At 44.4% G+C, this 15,907-nt stretch overlaps 1 protein-coding gene across 19 annotated transcripts in view; it reads right to left on the bottom strand.

Annotated features, from left to right (window-relative positions):
* The window catches only part of MYO9A (myosin IXA), a 171,413-nt gene that overhangs the window by 27,863 nt on the left and 127,643 nt on the right, over positions 1-15,907 (bottom strand). For 13 of the 19 annotated variants that reach the window (XM_083475476.1, XM_083475474.1, XM_083475486.1 and 10 more), the window contains 8 exons: positions 15,418-15,546; positions 13,110-13,215; positions 12,440-12,571; positions 11,051-11,174; positions 9,829-9,882; positions 6,124-6,326; positions 5,657-5,799; positions 1,145-4,476 (listed from right to left, as the gene is read on the bottom strand). The exons of 2 other annotated variants lie outside the window; for them this stretch is intronic. In XM_083475476.1, the coding sequence (XP_083331602.1) occupies positions 3,992-4,476; positions 5,657-5,799; positions 6,124-6,326; positions 9,829-9,882; positions 11,051-11,174; positions 12,440-12,571; positions 13,110-13,215; positions 15,418-15,546 (1,376 nt within the window). In that variant the 3' untranslated portion in view covers positions 1,145-3,991. Of the gene's footprint in view, positions 1-1,144; positions 4,477-5,656; positions 5,800-6,123; positions 6,327-9,828; positions 9,883-11,050; positions 11,175-12,439; positions 12,572-13,109; positions 13,216-15,417; positions 15,547-15,907 lie in introns of those variants that run through there. 4 more of the 19 variants (XM_083475482.1, XM_083475483.1, XM_083475477.1 and 1 more) reach the window with 3 other exon arrangements.

Genomic DNA, 15,907 nt, shown 5'->3' with positions numbered 1-15,907 from the left:
ATGGTGTAAATGAGTTGATGTAATATATACATAGTAGTATTTAGATCATCACTCCATACTAGTGCATGAGGCGAAAAAACCGCTCTAGTTGGCTGTGGGGAGACAGAAGATAGTTTAATTAAAATGCTAGTTTTGGGGGCTGGCGATGAGGGGTTGCGGCCTTCTCTTTTGATGTCCTAGGAGGGTGTGTCTCATTTCTGGCTTACAAGGCCAGTTCTTTAGGTTAATTTAAGCTACTAAGGCTAGTTACCTCTTGAGGAGTTTATTTTCTATTGCAGCAGTTATGAGAAGAATAATTATAAAGTAAAGTGCTGAGGCTAATTGGTCAATAATAATAAATGGGTGTTCTACAGGTTGGCCCCCAATTCATGTTAAAATGATAATATCGGAGACTATAAGTCAAAATTGTATTTGGGATAGTGGATGATAGGAGAAGGTGCATTGTTTTGATAGGTGTATTATTGGTATAATAAGTAGGATGGGGATAGAGAATAGAAGAGCTAGGTCACCACCTAGTTTATTAGGAATTGAACGAAGAATAGCTTAGGCAAAGAGAAATCACTCTGGTTTAATGTGTGCCGGGCTAACTAAGGGTTTGCAGGGGAGAAGTTTTCTGGGTCTCCTAATAGATTTGGTGAGAAAGGTGTCAAGTGGAGAAGGCATAATAATATAATTAAAGCACCTAATAGATCTTTGTAAGAGTAGTAGGGGTGGAATGGAATTTTATCTATGTTAGAGTTGAGGCCTGTTGGATTATTTGAGCCTGTTTCGTGAAGAAAAAGTAGGTGGATTATGGAGGTACCTATAATGAGAAAGAAAAGTACAGTAGCACATTAGGGAAGGGGATCCCTGACCTCTCTTCCCATATGACAAGATTTCCTTAACACCACCCACCCACCCACCCAGTGCGCTCTTCTCCCCCTAGTGATTAAAATGTGCCCTTGCAGTCTGAAGTGGCATAGTCCCAGAACCACATATGGTAATTTACATGGCCTTGTTAAGACTTCCCTGGAAAACTTCTGCTTCTAACTTAGGTTTCATGCTCTCAATATCCCCCTCACAGTCTCCCAAAGACACAAAAGCCTTTGTCTAGATGGTTGATTATGATCATCACTATGTACGGAAAAAAATCTGCCACTATCACTTTATTTTCCATTGTTTTCTTCTTTAATAAGCTAGAAGTTATTTGTTCATAAAGTTGTTTTTGTACAGCCATATAGTATCATATTTACAAAATATTACACAAATTGCACTTTGAATATGACGGCCTTGTTCCAGGAAAGAGAAACAAAAATAACATTAATTTAAAAAACTAAAGAAACCTCCAGACATGAAATTACAATGTGCCAGCTGACTGCGTAACTGCAAGCCAGCTGGTTCAGTGAGCAAAATAAAGCATTTTCCTTTATAGAATTCTTCTTTAAACATGTAAGATTTATAGAGTATGACACAGGACAATATATCCTTTTACAATACATAAGTCTTTTAAAATTTACACTCAGTATACTTATAAATTACTTTTAAAAAATCCATTAAAAATAACTATATGCAGCCAACGTCCTTTCTAGTGGTGAGTACATTCACTTAATACCATGAGTGGGGAAACAAAATCCAAGACCCTGTACTTACAGATTGCACAGGGTCAGGGAGTGCAGGTGGGGAGAGTAGACTGCTATCTTGGAAGACAGGTATCAGGCAAAAATATGGATGTGGAAATGAATGGAAATACTTTTTTTCTTCCTGTTGCCAGTATCAAAAACAAAACAAACAGTGCAACAACCAAAACTCTGGCTTGGACCCATCTGAATTATGTAATTGTGTCACCTCCTCCCCCAACAAGGCCAGTGCTGAAAGGAAGGCTTTGCACTGGAAGAAATGGGAATTAGTACCCTGGAGTGTATGCAGAGCCTAGCACTTCCCAGCAGAGCAACTAGTCAAAATGAGGGCCAGAAGACAAGTTTCCAAAGGATCTTTGTGCACTTGCTGAGTGTGGCTCAAACAGAAACAAGCATCTAATGTGTGTGGGGGAAATGCAATGACTATCATGCAGTTCGGGACCAATAGCAGAATTTGGGGGGGGGGGAGAGAGGAGTGCAGCTTATTAGTCTGCAACATACTAGCATTTAGGGAGGTGGGTGCAGAGAGTAGGGTAACCCTTTCTGGCTGTGGGTGTCCTACATTGCTTTATTCCTTTCCCTCTCTTTCTTAAAGGGTAATTTGAAGCAGGAAGAGCATAGCTGAGGATTCCTGTGTCAGAGGCCAGACAAAGTCTGACTAACAGGGCAAGTGCAAAAGAGTAAAGTGGCAGTAGATATCGAGTGGGATGAAGTTTGTCCAGCTGGTTTGTGCCACGAGACCCACACAAATGGAGCTGCAGTTTTCAATCCCCGCCCTTTTTTGTAATTGGAGGCCCCGGCCTGAATTTAGAAGGGGTTGCTCGCAGGTTTGGTTTTAAACCACCAACTCATCACTGATTCTTAGCCAGTCAGACCACTCAGACTGGAAATGGGGCGTAGGACCTGCATACAATCACTAACAAAAGCTGGAAACTAAAGGTTATCAAATTTCCTGCTCTCATGCATACAATCACAGTACACTGCCCCTGTTGGTAGTTTTTTATATTAAAAGATTTTTTAAAATTACACCTATATTTGCATGGGTGGTACAAAGCAGCTGGGCAAACCTTATCCACCTGAATATTTTCTGCTATCCTCAGTGATGCTCTGAAAAAATGGGACTCCCCAAAGGTCCACTTTAAAAGATACATACATTACTGCTAAAGTCAAGAACTGGAGCAAATTTTCCCACACACATTCACAGCTATTTCATCACAAAGACAAACTCCTGAAAGCTCCAAATGCAAGGTACTGGTGGGAATTACCTCATGACATAAGGATGCAAAAAACGACTACCTTCTGTTGTTTCACACTGTCAAGACCTCAGATCTAATTCTAGCTTCCCCCACCCACCCATTTACCTTCCTGGCATAAATGTCCCACATTAAAGGGGGGAAAAGTTAAGTCCCACATTGTGAGGGGAAAGTTAAAAAACAAAACATATTTACATTGAACTTCAGTAACCATAATACTATCAAAGAGCTTCAAGTAGTCTCTGATTTTGTTTTGACTTTGCTTAATACTGATGTTCAGCAAAAAAGTGATGTTAAATCACATTTTAAACAGACTGATTGTGACAGCAGCCCTCCTTACTGCTTCTCCACCCATCTCCATTTTGCTTGAGTAAAGTGATTGTGGGAGTGACTTTTTTCCTGCCCGTCAGTCTGTTTGTGGAGCTTTTTGCTCATCTAGCAGCAGAGCGTGTCCAGGGCATAGCCAGAAAAACAAAGGGTTCTCTCTCCTAATATTTATGCTGCCTCTCCTGTGCCCTGAAAACAGAACACCTGTTGTGGTTATGGCTACTGAACATTCGGCACAAATATTTGGCATTGACCTACCTGGAACCAAACTGGCATTTGTTATTCTGACCTTTTTTTTAAAGTCAAAAAGCTCTCTTTTCCACAACAGGTATGCACCTGACGGTTGTCTGAGAAGTGCTTCGGTGGAAATGAACATTTTTAAATATTTGAAAACACAATGAAGCACATAAGGAATAGCTTCAAACAAGAGCTTGGTCTCCTTTATGCTGTGGGTCCGTCTAAGAGGGCCCATGCTTATGAATCCCAGTGCAAAAACCCAACCCCTGAATTCGGCTGCTTTGATAGCTGGGATCAACAATAGGTCCCTGAACTCCAATTGTCTTCTGGTGTTCTTGTCTGCTTGCACATTCCCTTGCCCATCACAGACAGAACTGGGGACTGACCGAATATGCAGATACAGCTCGCCGGCCCTTCTTTCCTTCAGGTTTACTGAGGGAACACACTGAGTCCCAACACACTGAGTTCCAGAACGCCGGTGGCAGCAGACGGTGTCAAAGAAGCAGCAAGATGTCACGGATGAGATGTTGCAATTTTGCTGCGATCAGCTGGTGCGGCTCATACCATAAATTCATTGTTTCCGAGTAGCACCAGCTGCTGGGCATTGTTGTAATTGGCAGCATCAGGCTGTCTTTTCTGGCCTGGCCCGGCAGTTGCCTCTGGGAGCTCTTTGGCTTTTGGTGGGGAGTTCTTCACATTCTTCAGCTTCTGCTTGCCCTTCTCGGGATTGAAAGTCCCTCTAGTGGTGAACTGCGGCTTGTCGTCCAAACCTCTGAGGTGTCCTGGCGCTTGTTCGAGGGCTGAGGCATCCCCAGAGGGAGCTGCCCGGTAGAAAGGCGATTTGGAGTATATCTGGAATCGCTTCCTAGTTACATGAGGTAAGCAGGAGGAGGAAGAGGAAGGGGAGGGTGACAGAGATGGAGCAGACACAGAGGAGTCTACCGACTCCACAGATTCCTGCTGCTTCTTCAGATGCCTTCGAGGCCTGGTAGTGATGGTGTCTGCCTTGATGGGTCTGGCGAAGCCAAGTGCTAAATTTCTATCTGGCAGAAAAGAGATACAAGAGAAGTGTCAGAAGTGTTGGCATTACCCCAAAATGCACATATCTTACTGAGTTGTATGGAAAACAGAATACAATCAGGAAAAACCACTAATGGGAAGGCACATCCAAAACAAAAAGACAGCTGCACATGTTGGTAGGATTCCCAACTTGTTTGTAAAACTATCTTGGGAATTTCTTTCCTTACATTCCTTAATAAATACTACTTGGAAGAAACTGCTACATAATGGAACTGTAACTAAGCCTTCCTTTTTTTGTGGTGAGCTCATATTCCCTGCTTCCAAACCCAACTGTTCCCAGGGTCCGCTGCATGTAAAACATTGTGCTCCCTTCTCATTTGATTTCTCCAACTGGTAATCCCTTCTGTTCTTCTTGCCTCTCATGGACCATGGTGAAGGGCACCCAGTCTATCAATAGTTCTCTTGCTTGCAGTTCTCTTCTGCTATTTAACCCAATAGGACAAATCACCTCTGGGAGAGCTGCACAGAGCAGGCTGTGTGCAAATTACAGAGGTATTTGGAAAGGCTGGAGTTGGTTATTCTCCACTGTATTACTTTGGGAAGACCTTTAGGATCATCACCATTATTAGAATGCAGAATTGCCTAGGGGGTATTTCTTTCTCCAATACAGTGGTTCCTCTGGTTACGTACTTAATTTGTTCCAGAGGTCTGTTCTTAACCTGAAACTGTTCCTAACCTGAAGCACCACTTTAGCTAATGGGGCCTCCTGCTGCTGCGCCGCCGCCCGACTTCTGTTCTCATCCTGAAGCAATGTTCTTAACCCAAGGTACTATTTCTGGGTTAGTGGAGTCTGTAACCTGAAGCGTATGTAATCTGAAGTGTATGTAACCCGAGGTACCACTGTACAGTCAACTTTTGCAGGAGCTGGCTACCCATACTTTTGTCTGCAGCCATGAGGTCTAGAACTTTGCTTTAACACAAAAGTTGCAATACTCAGGTTTCTGAGGGATTCTTGAATTCATCACACGGGAGGCAATGAATGCCATTTTCTCCAAGCAACATCAAAACTGATTTATATTTCAAGCTTTACATATGGTAAAGCAGACACATCAGTTATAATGCATAAGCAAAGACAGACACCCAAAGATAGTTAATCCCATCTTGTGCATATGGACAAATTAACTATGAACAGTCTTTATTCACCTGCTCTGTCCGAAGTGTCTCCTTCATAACCAACGTTCAGGTTTTCAGAGCTGTGGGCAGTGCCAATGGAGGCCTCAGATTCCAGAGTTTCATCATCAGAGGCTCTTGGGTCTAGTACCAGCATCTCAACAGTTAAGTTTTCCCTGAGGAAACAAACAAAAAACAATTGGGACTAAAGGGAAGAAGTGAAACCAGCAGCGTGAGCTGGAAGTACCGGAGTATTTAGGTCACTAGAAAACACAACATTATCTGGAGCAAACATTTTTGGGCAACGAAACCGAACAATTTTAACTGAAGATACATTGTAAGATATTTACAGCTGGGATGGTTCTAGAAGGCATTTGGTTATCACAAACCTGCTCCCAATCTGAATGTGCAACCCAGCTCCTATGTGAGGCTTTCATTTCTTGAACCGTGGCAACCTTGACCACCCTCCTTGCTCCTCAGTTCCACTCATCCAGACTTACTTTTCTTTCTGAAGGTTTTCAATCTGTTCCGTCAAAACCCTCTCTTCTTCCTGCATGGCAACTTTCTGCTGCTCAGAGACCTCTGCCTCCATGGCCTCTTCGCCACTCAGGACCTCTTCAGAAGCATCAGAGGCAGATGGCAACCGGAGAGGAGCTGGAGATGAAGGACTTGTGTAGGCCCCACGATGTAGCCGACCTTTTCCCTGCAGGCACAGTAGCGCTAATGAGGAGCACGGCCTTTTAAGCCCACTCTGAAAATTACTGACACCCCTGATATATGTATGCAATATAATAAGCAAACAAACAATACCTGTTTGTGACTGGCAGAGAAAGACAAAACAGGAAGCAAATACACACTTAAGGACACACAAATTATTTCAGAGGTTCTTAAAAAAACAAAAAACATTTCAACTACAGATGATGAGCAGAATTTGGCAGATATCAGAAGTCACTCCTTTATTCTACAGATGTAGTTTACAACAAAGGTACCTCAGTCTGTTGGCCAAAGCATCTGTGCAAGAAGAGAGTATCTGGATTTCCATATACTATATTACTATACTATATATAGTATACTGTACTATATAAAATCTTCCCACACAATATTGTAAGAAACCTTTGTATTTTTCTAGGTGGAAAGTCTGAGAACAAGATATAAATCCACCTATAGTTGATTATCCTCCATTTTGCACTGTGTAGTGAAATTCCATGACTAACAAGTGCACGAGGGTAGCTATTCCTGAAGACAGTGCCATGAAATATTCAAATTCTGATCAGGCAGTTCCAGACTGTCCTATGGAACTGGATCCTACAGGATCACACCTGTCTCTATTTATACAATTTCCTTTAGTGCTGTCTCTTTTCTTCTTCTTGAATAAGCTTGCTCTAGAGAAGCAACCCTGGACCTCTGAAAGGGTGGAGCTGACGTTCTTATAACAGGAAAGAATTCCCTTTTCCCTCTTAGACGGACACTGTGTGCTGTAGTCTCAGATAAATAGAAAATATCCCAAGGTTGCGCCTCTGTGCTAGAAGAGCCAACGAAGCGCTGAAAGCAAATTTGATACAATTTGCTTTCTTAAGAGTCAAGGTTTTGAACTGCACACTTGCATTTAAATCTAGAAGAATAACTGCAAAAGTGAGAATGGAGTGTGAAAGATCTTTTTCTATACACCATTGAGAATCTGCATAGAAACACAAAAACAACTTTTGAAGGATCAGATGAAATGGTCCCATCTACTTCAGCACCCTGCCAGCTGGTTTTGGAAAGGGCATGAAGGCAATTGCACAGTACACCCACGTGCAGGTACAGAAAATGTCCAGTAATTGTTTTTCTTAGGGGAAAGCAGCTTCAAGTGAAAGAGCTCTTGAGAAAAGTGGTGGGGAGAAGGCACTGAATCCCTCTCTCAGACTGCCAGATCTGTACTCCAATCTGTACAGCGGCTTTTCTGCCTAAAGAATTGTAGATGTGCACTCTCAGAAAGATGTGCTTGCAATCCCAAAGGGAAAGTTGTTTGGGAGCAGCGATTTGAGGCAGGGATGTGGCAGGTAGATGAAACACCACTCACTCCTCATCTCCACTGCTCCTCTGCTCAGAATTGCCACCCCCCAGAGCTCCACCTCCTCCAGAAAAGGCCTGTGTTAAATTTGTATGTGTGGGACAGGTTGTTTCACTCACAGTAATGTCCGAATGCTTATCTAAATTTAAATATATTTGATTCTCTAATGTGGTTATGCCCCACCGGTGTTGTTGTTGAAAAAAATTAAACAGGACTATATTTAGTATATGGGACGCGGGTGGCGCTGTGGGTTAAACGACAGAGCCTAGGACTTGCTGATCAGAAGGTCGGCAGTTCAAATCCCTGCGATGGGGTGAGCTCCCATTGCTCGGTTCCTGCTCCTGCCAACCTAGCAGTTCAAAAGCACGTCAAAGTGCAAGTAGATAAATAGGTACCGCTCCGGCGGGAAGGTAAATGGCGTTTCCGTGTGCTGCTCTGGTTCTCCAGCGGCTTAGTCATGCTGGCCACATGACCCGGAAGCTGTACGCTGGCTTCCTTGGCCAATAAAGTGAGATGAGCGCCGCAACCCCAGAGTCGGTCACGACTAGACCTAATGGTCAGGAGTCCCTGTACCTTTACCTATATTTAGTATATAACTTGAATCCAATTATTTGAGCTATATCTCAGTGATAGAACATGTGCTTTGTATGCCTAAGGGGTATCAACTTCTATCCCAGGCGTTTCAGTTAAATGCATCCTGAGTAACAGGTGTTGTGAAAGATCCCTGCCTAGGATCCTACAGAGCCACTGATGGTCAGAGCAAACAAACCAGTCAAGATGAACCAACAGTGGCAGTACCCCACTTCTGATAAAGAGAAACACTCTGGAGAGCAGCAGTGAGTTCCTGGAGACAACACTGAGCTAGACAGATCTGACTCAGTGCAAGGCAACTTCCTATGTTCATTTATGTGCAAGGAAGATTCATAATTACCACTGGCATTTCTTCTAGCAAGAAAAGGGGGAAAGCAGAGTCCTACACTGCCCCTCTCTGCCAGGGTAATGGACGCTTTCTTATTTTCTGGTTCTTCTTGAGAATTCTAGCTAAGGTTATGCTGCTGGTGGTGGTGGTTGTTGCTGTTGTTGTTAGGTTTAATAAAAGGTGGATGGGGAAATAGCTTTTCAGAAGGATGGATTTGAATTTGCCCTCTTCCAAGCAATTGTTGCTTAGGATCTTAACATGAAAAAAAGGACTGATCAAGTGGGCAAGACAAGGAAGAGAAAAATCACTTAGAAGAAAATAAAGGGTTAGTAGAGAAGGCAGAAAAGGAGAAAATAAAAATGTAAGGAAACCAGCTCAAGGGAATGGTAAGGTCACAAATCACAAATACAACTTTCCAACTTTACTCTGATATACTTTTAGTTCAGGGACAGGCAATGTGGCGCCTTCCAGATGTTGCTGGACTAGTTTCCGTAATCCCTGACCACTGGTCCTGCTGTCTAGGGCTGATGGGAGTTGGAGTCCAACAACATCTGGAGGGCCATATGTTCCCCATCCCTGCTTTAGTTGTTTAGAATTGCCTGGAAGTCCAGCCTCAATCTGTGACTGGAAAGCTGTTTCATCAGTAGCAGAGACAGGCTGGTGTTTTACACTCCTCTAGAGACCACTTGCAGATCAGATGCTGGAAGAAAGCAATGCACCGTATTTTTTGCTCTATAAGACGCACCAGACCACAAGACGCACCTAGTTTTTGGAGGACGAAAACAAGAAAAAAAATATTTTGAATCTCAGAAGCCGGAACAGGAAGAGGGAACGCTGCCCAGTGAAAGCAGCAATCCCTCTTGCTGTTCTGGCTTCTGGGATAGCTGTGCAGCCTGCATTCGCTCCATAAGACGCACACACATTTCCCCTTACTTTTTAGGAGGGAAAAAGTGAGTTATAGAGCAAAAAATACGGTACTTGGCTCACTGCAACCTCAGTCACTATTCAGAGTCCTTTCCTGCCACCCCTGTGGAAAACTGGCCTCATCTGTGCTCCCTGTTGGTACCTATTTTCTGCCAGAAGAACCCAAGGACAGTTTAAGGGAGAACAAACGAACACACACACACACACACACACAGTTATGAAGTGTGTTGGGGCATGGAGCATGCAGCAGCACTGAAATGAGTGGAGGGTTACAGCACAAGGTCAGTGCAATGCAATTCTGATACATACCGGGATCGAACTGCGGGTTATGCTCATAAATCTAACGGCAATTAGTACAGGTTTCTGGATTAGAGAGGATAGGAAAAGGAAAGGAGTAGGTTAGAGTGCACGTGCCATCACCCTTCTCAAAGAGGCGCTAGGCTTTCAAACGGAAGCCAGGTCTCAGCTGCAACTGTGAGAAAGCATAAGTAAACCACAAGCCACTGTGTGCTGCATAAAAGAGGTGCATTAGCGCTGATTGTGTGTTCTCAATACAGCATGCTGAGAGGACTCAGAGTGCCCATGCTTGCTTCCAGCAGTGTAACTGGGTCACCTGCCACATGACTAGCCAAGCCCTATTATATAAGCAGATAATGTGACACATTACAAAGCCTGCCATGTGTTCATCTCCAAACAGAGGAAAACACAGGCCACTTCAGACTGCCTTTCAACTCAGCAGCCCAGCTAACAGTGTGCAAGCTTTTCATATTTCAGAAAGGCAGCGAGGCAACAGGAAGCAACCTGCTAAAAGCAGCTCAGCGTGTGCTGGACTGAAATATGCATGGCAGCTTCACCACAGTTCTCCCACTGGCACGTGCATGTGGGAGGGAAGCAAATGGAAGCCTGTTCTGTGTCAGATGAGAGCACTGTAGGATTAAGGAGAACCAGGTGCTAAGAAGGGTTGCTCACGGAGGAAGGCCAATTGCACACAAGCTAAAGTGGCCCAAATTCACCAAGGCAACTACGAGAAGTAAAAATATCAGACCTCCACCAAGGAACTAATGGGTTGGTCTTTGTGGGATAATGCCAGAGACACACTGCTCCCCACCTTCTCTGAGTTTTTGCTTTGTACACATCTGCAGCTCTGAAGACTCGATCCAGGATAAAGCCAAACTTTAGCTTATGTGCTAGACCCAACTGTGTGTTGAAAGGTTTTGAGGATGTGTAAGGTTTGGAAAGACATGAAGAAGAGGAGACTGGGGAAGTGGGACGAGGAGAGAGAGAGAGGGGGAGAGAGAGAAGAGACATGGATGTGTTCTCAGCTCCAAGATACTGTATTAAACAAATCTGCTGTTAAACAAGTGTGGCATTGAAACACACACACAATCTATCATCTCCAAATTCTCGCTTGAAGAGGAAAGTTACACTAACAAATGTGGGCTGACTGGGGAACAGGAAGACCACGGGTCTTGGTATAAATTTCTTCCTGTTATGATGGTCAGCCAGGAATTCATCCACTCCTTTTCCTTACCATAGACCTCCTGATCATCGAGAGCCGACTCTTGGCCTTGTTCTCTGCGAACTCGAGGCTACTGATGTCTTTAAGGCGAGCCCGATATTTGTCCATTTGCTCTACAACAATCAGCTCAATGCAGCTGAAAGAGAAAACATGTTAAGATGGAAAACTGAGCTACATTTGACTTTAGCATGTATACAGGAGATAAATCTGAAACTTTTCTTGTTCTGAACAATATGACTGAGAAACTGGAACCAAGTATATTCTGATGACTGCCATTTCAGGAATCTCATTTCTACAGCAGTACTCCCTGCCTGCCTGTCACCAACATGACTGACAGGGCCAGTCTCACTATGGGTCATCTTTAGAGATTCCCCTGAAACATTCTCCACAATTTCACAGTCTATTGTATGCAGGTACTAAGGCTGCCCCTTCAAAAGCACCAACCCTGGAATTTCTGCAGGTGTGTGTGTGATTAGAAGCATTTCAGAAGAAGAGTGTTGAGGCTTACTGCAATAGGGAGAGAAAAAACATCACTTCCCACCCATCCCTTCTCTCCACTGGAGGTAAGAATGCAATTTTTCATCATCATGTACAATTAAATACACATAGAAGTCTCTTTGAGACTGCTGGCTGAACACAATAAATTGGGGTGGAGATAGAAAGTGTACATATTTAGTCTATTCAGGGGAAGGGTTTTCACAAGTTTCCATTTTTACTAATAATTTATCAATAGCAAGATACCCACCAGACAGTGAGAATAAATACAGAAATGGGGCCATAACGATGGCCTGAAGCTGAGCGGGTGGGAAAGGGATGGGTCTCACTTTCTTTCACAGTTGATTTTGCCTCACCCTTCTTTCTCTTGACCTCTGCTCCTTCTTCCTCTCAATCTGCACACCTGACTTCTGTATTGCTATCACTCAGTTGCCTTTTCAGACAACAACTGTGTTAATTGCTATTCACCTCTACATGCCCACATTCAGCCTTGGATCTTTGTTCCCAGTCCCAGTATGGAGAGCGGCCTTCATCTGTTTCCTTGGTGTGAGGTATGATTATTACTTGGCATGCTCATTAGTCTAAGATTAGAGTGGGGTTGGTGTAATGGCTGATGGTGTCTCACAAGGCTATTCATGATTCCTTAAAACTGTAAAAAGCAACTATCTCCCTGTGTAGTTCTCTGGAGAAAGAGGCACTGGAGGGTAATTCCCTTCTATGTAAAAGGTTTATTCTTTCCCATCCACTATTTATTCTTTCCCACCCTCTCAGCTTCCAGAGGGTACCTCCCTTCCCACACAAGCAAAGTAGCACAACAGAAAAAGGCTGGCAGGCTCACAGAGGTGTGGCACATTATAAAGAAGGCTTCAGAAATTACAATGCAGCATGTCTTTTTTTTTTTTTTACCTGATTGTTTTAGAGACATCCTGAGCACTCCGAAGAGGGTCAGTAGTATCTGGACTGCGGAGAACGCAGGGAGCAAACACAATTGCCAGGGCATTAGCTGACATCCGATTCGTCTCCTCCTCTAGGGCAATTCTAAACAGCACCAAAATATGACACCATCATTTTTTTGTGAGAAGGTCGAAAGTTGGACATTACAAAGTTTGGACACAGGTTAAAGAGATGGTATACAATAGTGCCAATTTCTATGGCCTGTTAGGCGCTGGCCTCATTCAGCACTGCAAGTGTGTTAGAATAAGAATAATATAATATTTTTCCACTAACATGATGACCACAGGGTAAAGACTCAAATTCTAACGTTTTGCTTGAGAACTGAAGGACAGTGACTAATTACCTAGAACAATCTGACTAGCTGCTGCTGCTGCTGTGTGCTTGGATTGTAGTGCTCATTGGGAGATCATAATCAGTGTGATTTTAAGCAAGTCAACGACACACAGAACTTTATATCCAAGGTAGCTTTCTTGCCACACTGCATGGCTACAGCATACATGCACAAGTCTCTGAGCATGCAGTTTGCCACCACAAGGATGCTTACAGGAAGATAGGGGACATATATGTTACATGATGATATACATTGAGGGAAAGAGGAAAAAGTCATGCTATCATTCATTACCTTACAAGGTGGAAGATAAGTCGCTCCAAGGTACTCAGATGAGTACCAGAAAGCTGGCTGATCACTGAATAGACCCCACGAATGGCCTCCTTTCTCTCATGCAAACCTGCAGAAAGCACATTCAATTCAATTCACTGGAACACGCATCAGAATTCTTCAATAATACAAAGTCCTCTTCAAATTAAAATCTAAGATCCAGTTGCTAGACATCCCATTCTCACACCCACTGGCTTCACTCTGGCCCTCCAAATGTCAGCAAACGTGTCTCAGAAGCTGCCTAATGCTCAGGTTTTGGTGAGCCTCCTAGGAGAGGAAGTGCTCTTGCAATCCAAATGTGGCACAGGGATAGCACTGCTAATAAGGGTGGTTGTGGGACTTAAAAACCAGCACTTGACTTGTGTCTGCAGTGCAAAGAAAGAACCCAGCTAGCATATAGTGACCCATACATAGACCACCTCCCTGCTTCGCTAGCCTATTTCCACTAGCCCAGGAGGGAGGAGGGAGGACTGAGTCTAGCTACAAAAGCTGTTGCTTGTGAAAGGCCAATCTTATCTTTGTGCCTGCAAAACCTGCTGCTCAGAATGTCTAGAGACTATTGGGGTGGGCAGTGGTTTTAACCAGTGTACCATGGCACCCTGGGGCGCCTTGAATGATGGTCAGGTGTACTGCAGGCAGCACCGGCCTCTGTCCCTCCTTTCTTCCCTCGGATGCTTTCTTGTGTCTCTGCCTCCCAAAGGCTACAAGCTCCCTAGGCAAATGGTGCCTCTAGGGCTGGCCAGGGGGTGCTGGTTGCCAAAAGCTGAGGTGTCCTCAGAATAAGCAAGCAGGTGGGTGAGGACTTCTGAGGAGAGGGGAGAGGAATCTGAGGGAGGCCTCCACAAGGGAGGGTGTCTGAAAAGGGGTGAGGAGTTGATGGCTTCGCAGGCATAATTGCGCTCCTGAAACTCAAGAGTGTTTCCCCATGGGGGTACCACAGAAATAATGTAGTTTGTCAGAGGAGCCACGGACTCAAAAAGGTTGAAAACCTCTGGGGTAAGGTATTGTTTAGGAGTTTGGGTCGGGGTTAGTATTCAACTCTGAATATGCTTAATTATTGGTATGTTTTTGTACCTTTATTGTTAGTTATGGGGGGATTGCTTAATTTTACTGTATACCATATTTTTCGTCCCATAGGACGCTCCGTCCCATAGGACGCACCTAGTTTTTTTTTTGGGGGGGGGGAAATAAAGGAAAAACATTTCCCCTTTATTTCCCCCCCAAAAGCAGGTCGGGGAAACAGAACCAGGTCGAGGAACAGCGGGATAGCGGAGCTGCGCCTCCCTGCTGTCCCCCGAGCTTGTGGGGCTGGCCGATGTCTGCCCCGCGCGAGGGGCGCTCTGCATCAGGGCGCCCCCCCCTGCGGGGCGGCAGGCTGCTATCCGCAGCATGGGGAGCCCTGTGGGGAACTCCTGCAAGGCTCCCCACGCTGCGGATGTCTGCCTCATGTGGGGGGCGCTCTGCTTCAGGGCGCTCCGCCCGCCGGGCGGCAGGCTGCTATCCGCAGCGTGGGGAGCCTTGCGGGGAACTCCTGCAAGGCTCCCCACGCTGCGGATGTCTGCCTGGCGCAGGGGGCGCTCTGCTTCAGGGTGCCCCGCCCGCCGGGCGGCAGGCTGCTATCCGCAGCCTAGACATCCCTGCCGAACCTCCCGTAGGGCTGCCGAGGCTGCAGATGTCTTCCTGAAGCCTGGAGAGTGAGAGGGGTTGGTGCGCACCGACCCCTCTCGCTCTCCAAGCTTCAGCAAAAGCCTGCATTCGCCCCATAGGAAGCACCCAGATTTCCCCTTCATTTTTGGAGGGGAAAAAGTGCGTCCTATAGGGCAAAAAATACGGTACTTACTGTGATGTTTTCATTTATTGCTTTTGAGTGTTTTTTGTAGCTATGTAACAACCACTCTGAGGATGGTTTAACTATGGAAAAGTGGCATACAGTGATAATGGTGACAGCACCTGCTGTTATTTCTGCTTATCTTCAGCTACATGGAACTAAAGGCAGCCCCATGTAAAATGTGTTGCTGTAGTTTAGTCCTAGTGGAATACACTACAACAGCCTTACAGACTTTTTGCATGGAAATATCCTTCTGGACAAAAAAGCAAGCTGTAAAAATGATCATCTGAGAGAGAACACAATACTGTACAATCCTATTGTGGGAAATGAAACTTTTTAGTTCAGTATCTTAAAAAAAAGTTGAACTCCTCTAAGTAGAACTTCATTCTTTTTTTTGTGTGCAGGTTTTTAGCAGTCGCCATTTGCAAGTACACATTTTCTTACCCATAGCTCGCAGAAATTCTTCATAAAATTCAAATGTCATGAGAGGGTTAGGTAAATCCCGCAGCCACTGTTTGAACACACTGGCAATGACATGGATGTTGTAGTCATCAAGATTCACACTCTCAATATCTAGTTAAAAGAGAAGGGAGGCAAGCAGATTGGAAGAAAACTGTTAAGAGGGAAATTATATTTTGTCTCTTAGTGATCAAGCCAACAGCTCTATGCTAACATAACAGTTGAGGCAGACAAAACCCCTCTTCCTAAGAACAGGTTACAAAATCATATGGACACAGCACAGAGGATGCTTTCAAGGATTTGCTTGTTGGGATGGGTCAGAAACTACTGAGCTCTTTGTTACCCTTATATACAATACAAAAAGTCAACTTCAAATATCATAGCCAACTATGATTTTAGAGTCCAAACCAATGTTTGAGCTTCCAAGCTTGCAAACGTGCAGAAACGCATTGTCAAGACCTGCTTATCTGTTTTC

Source organism: Podarcis liolepis (genome assembly GCF_965112155.1).
Source record: "Podarcis liolepis genome assembly, chromosome: 14".
Classification (NCBI taxonomy): domain Eukaryota; kingdom Metazoa; phylum Chordata; class Lepidosauria; order Squamata; family Lacertidae; genus Podarcis; species Podarcis liolepis.
This window is presented reverse-complemented; position numbering and strand designations above follow the sequence as displayed.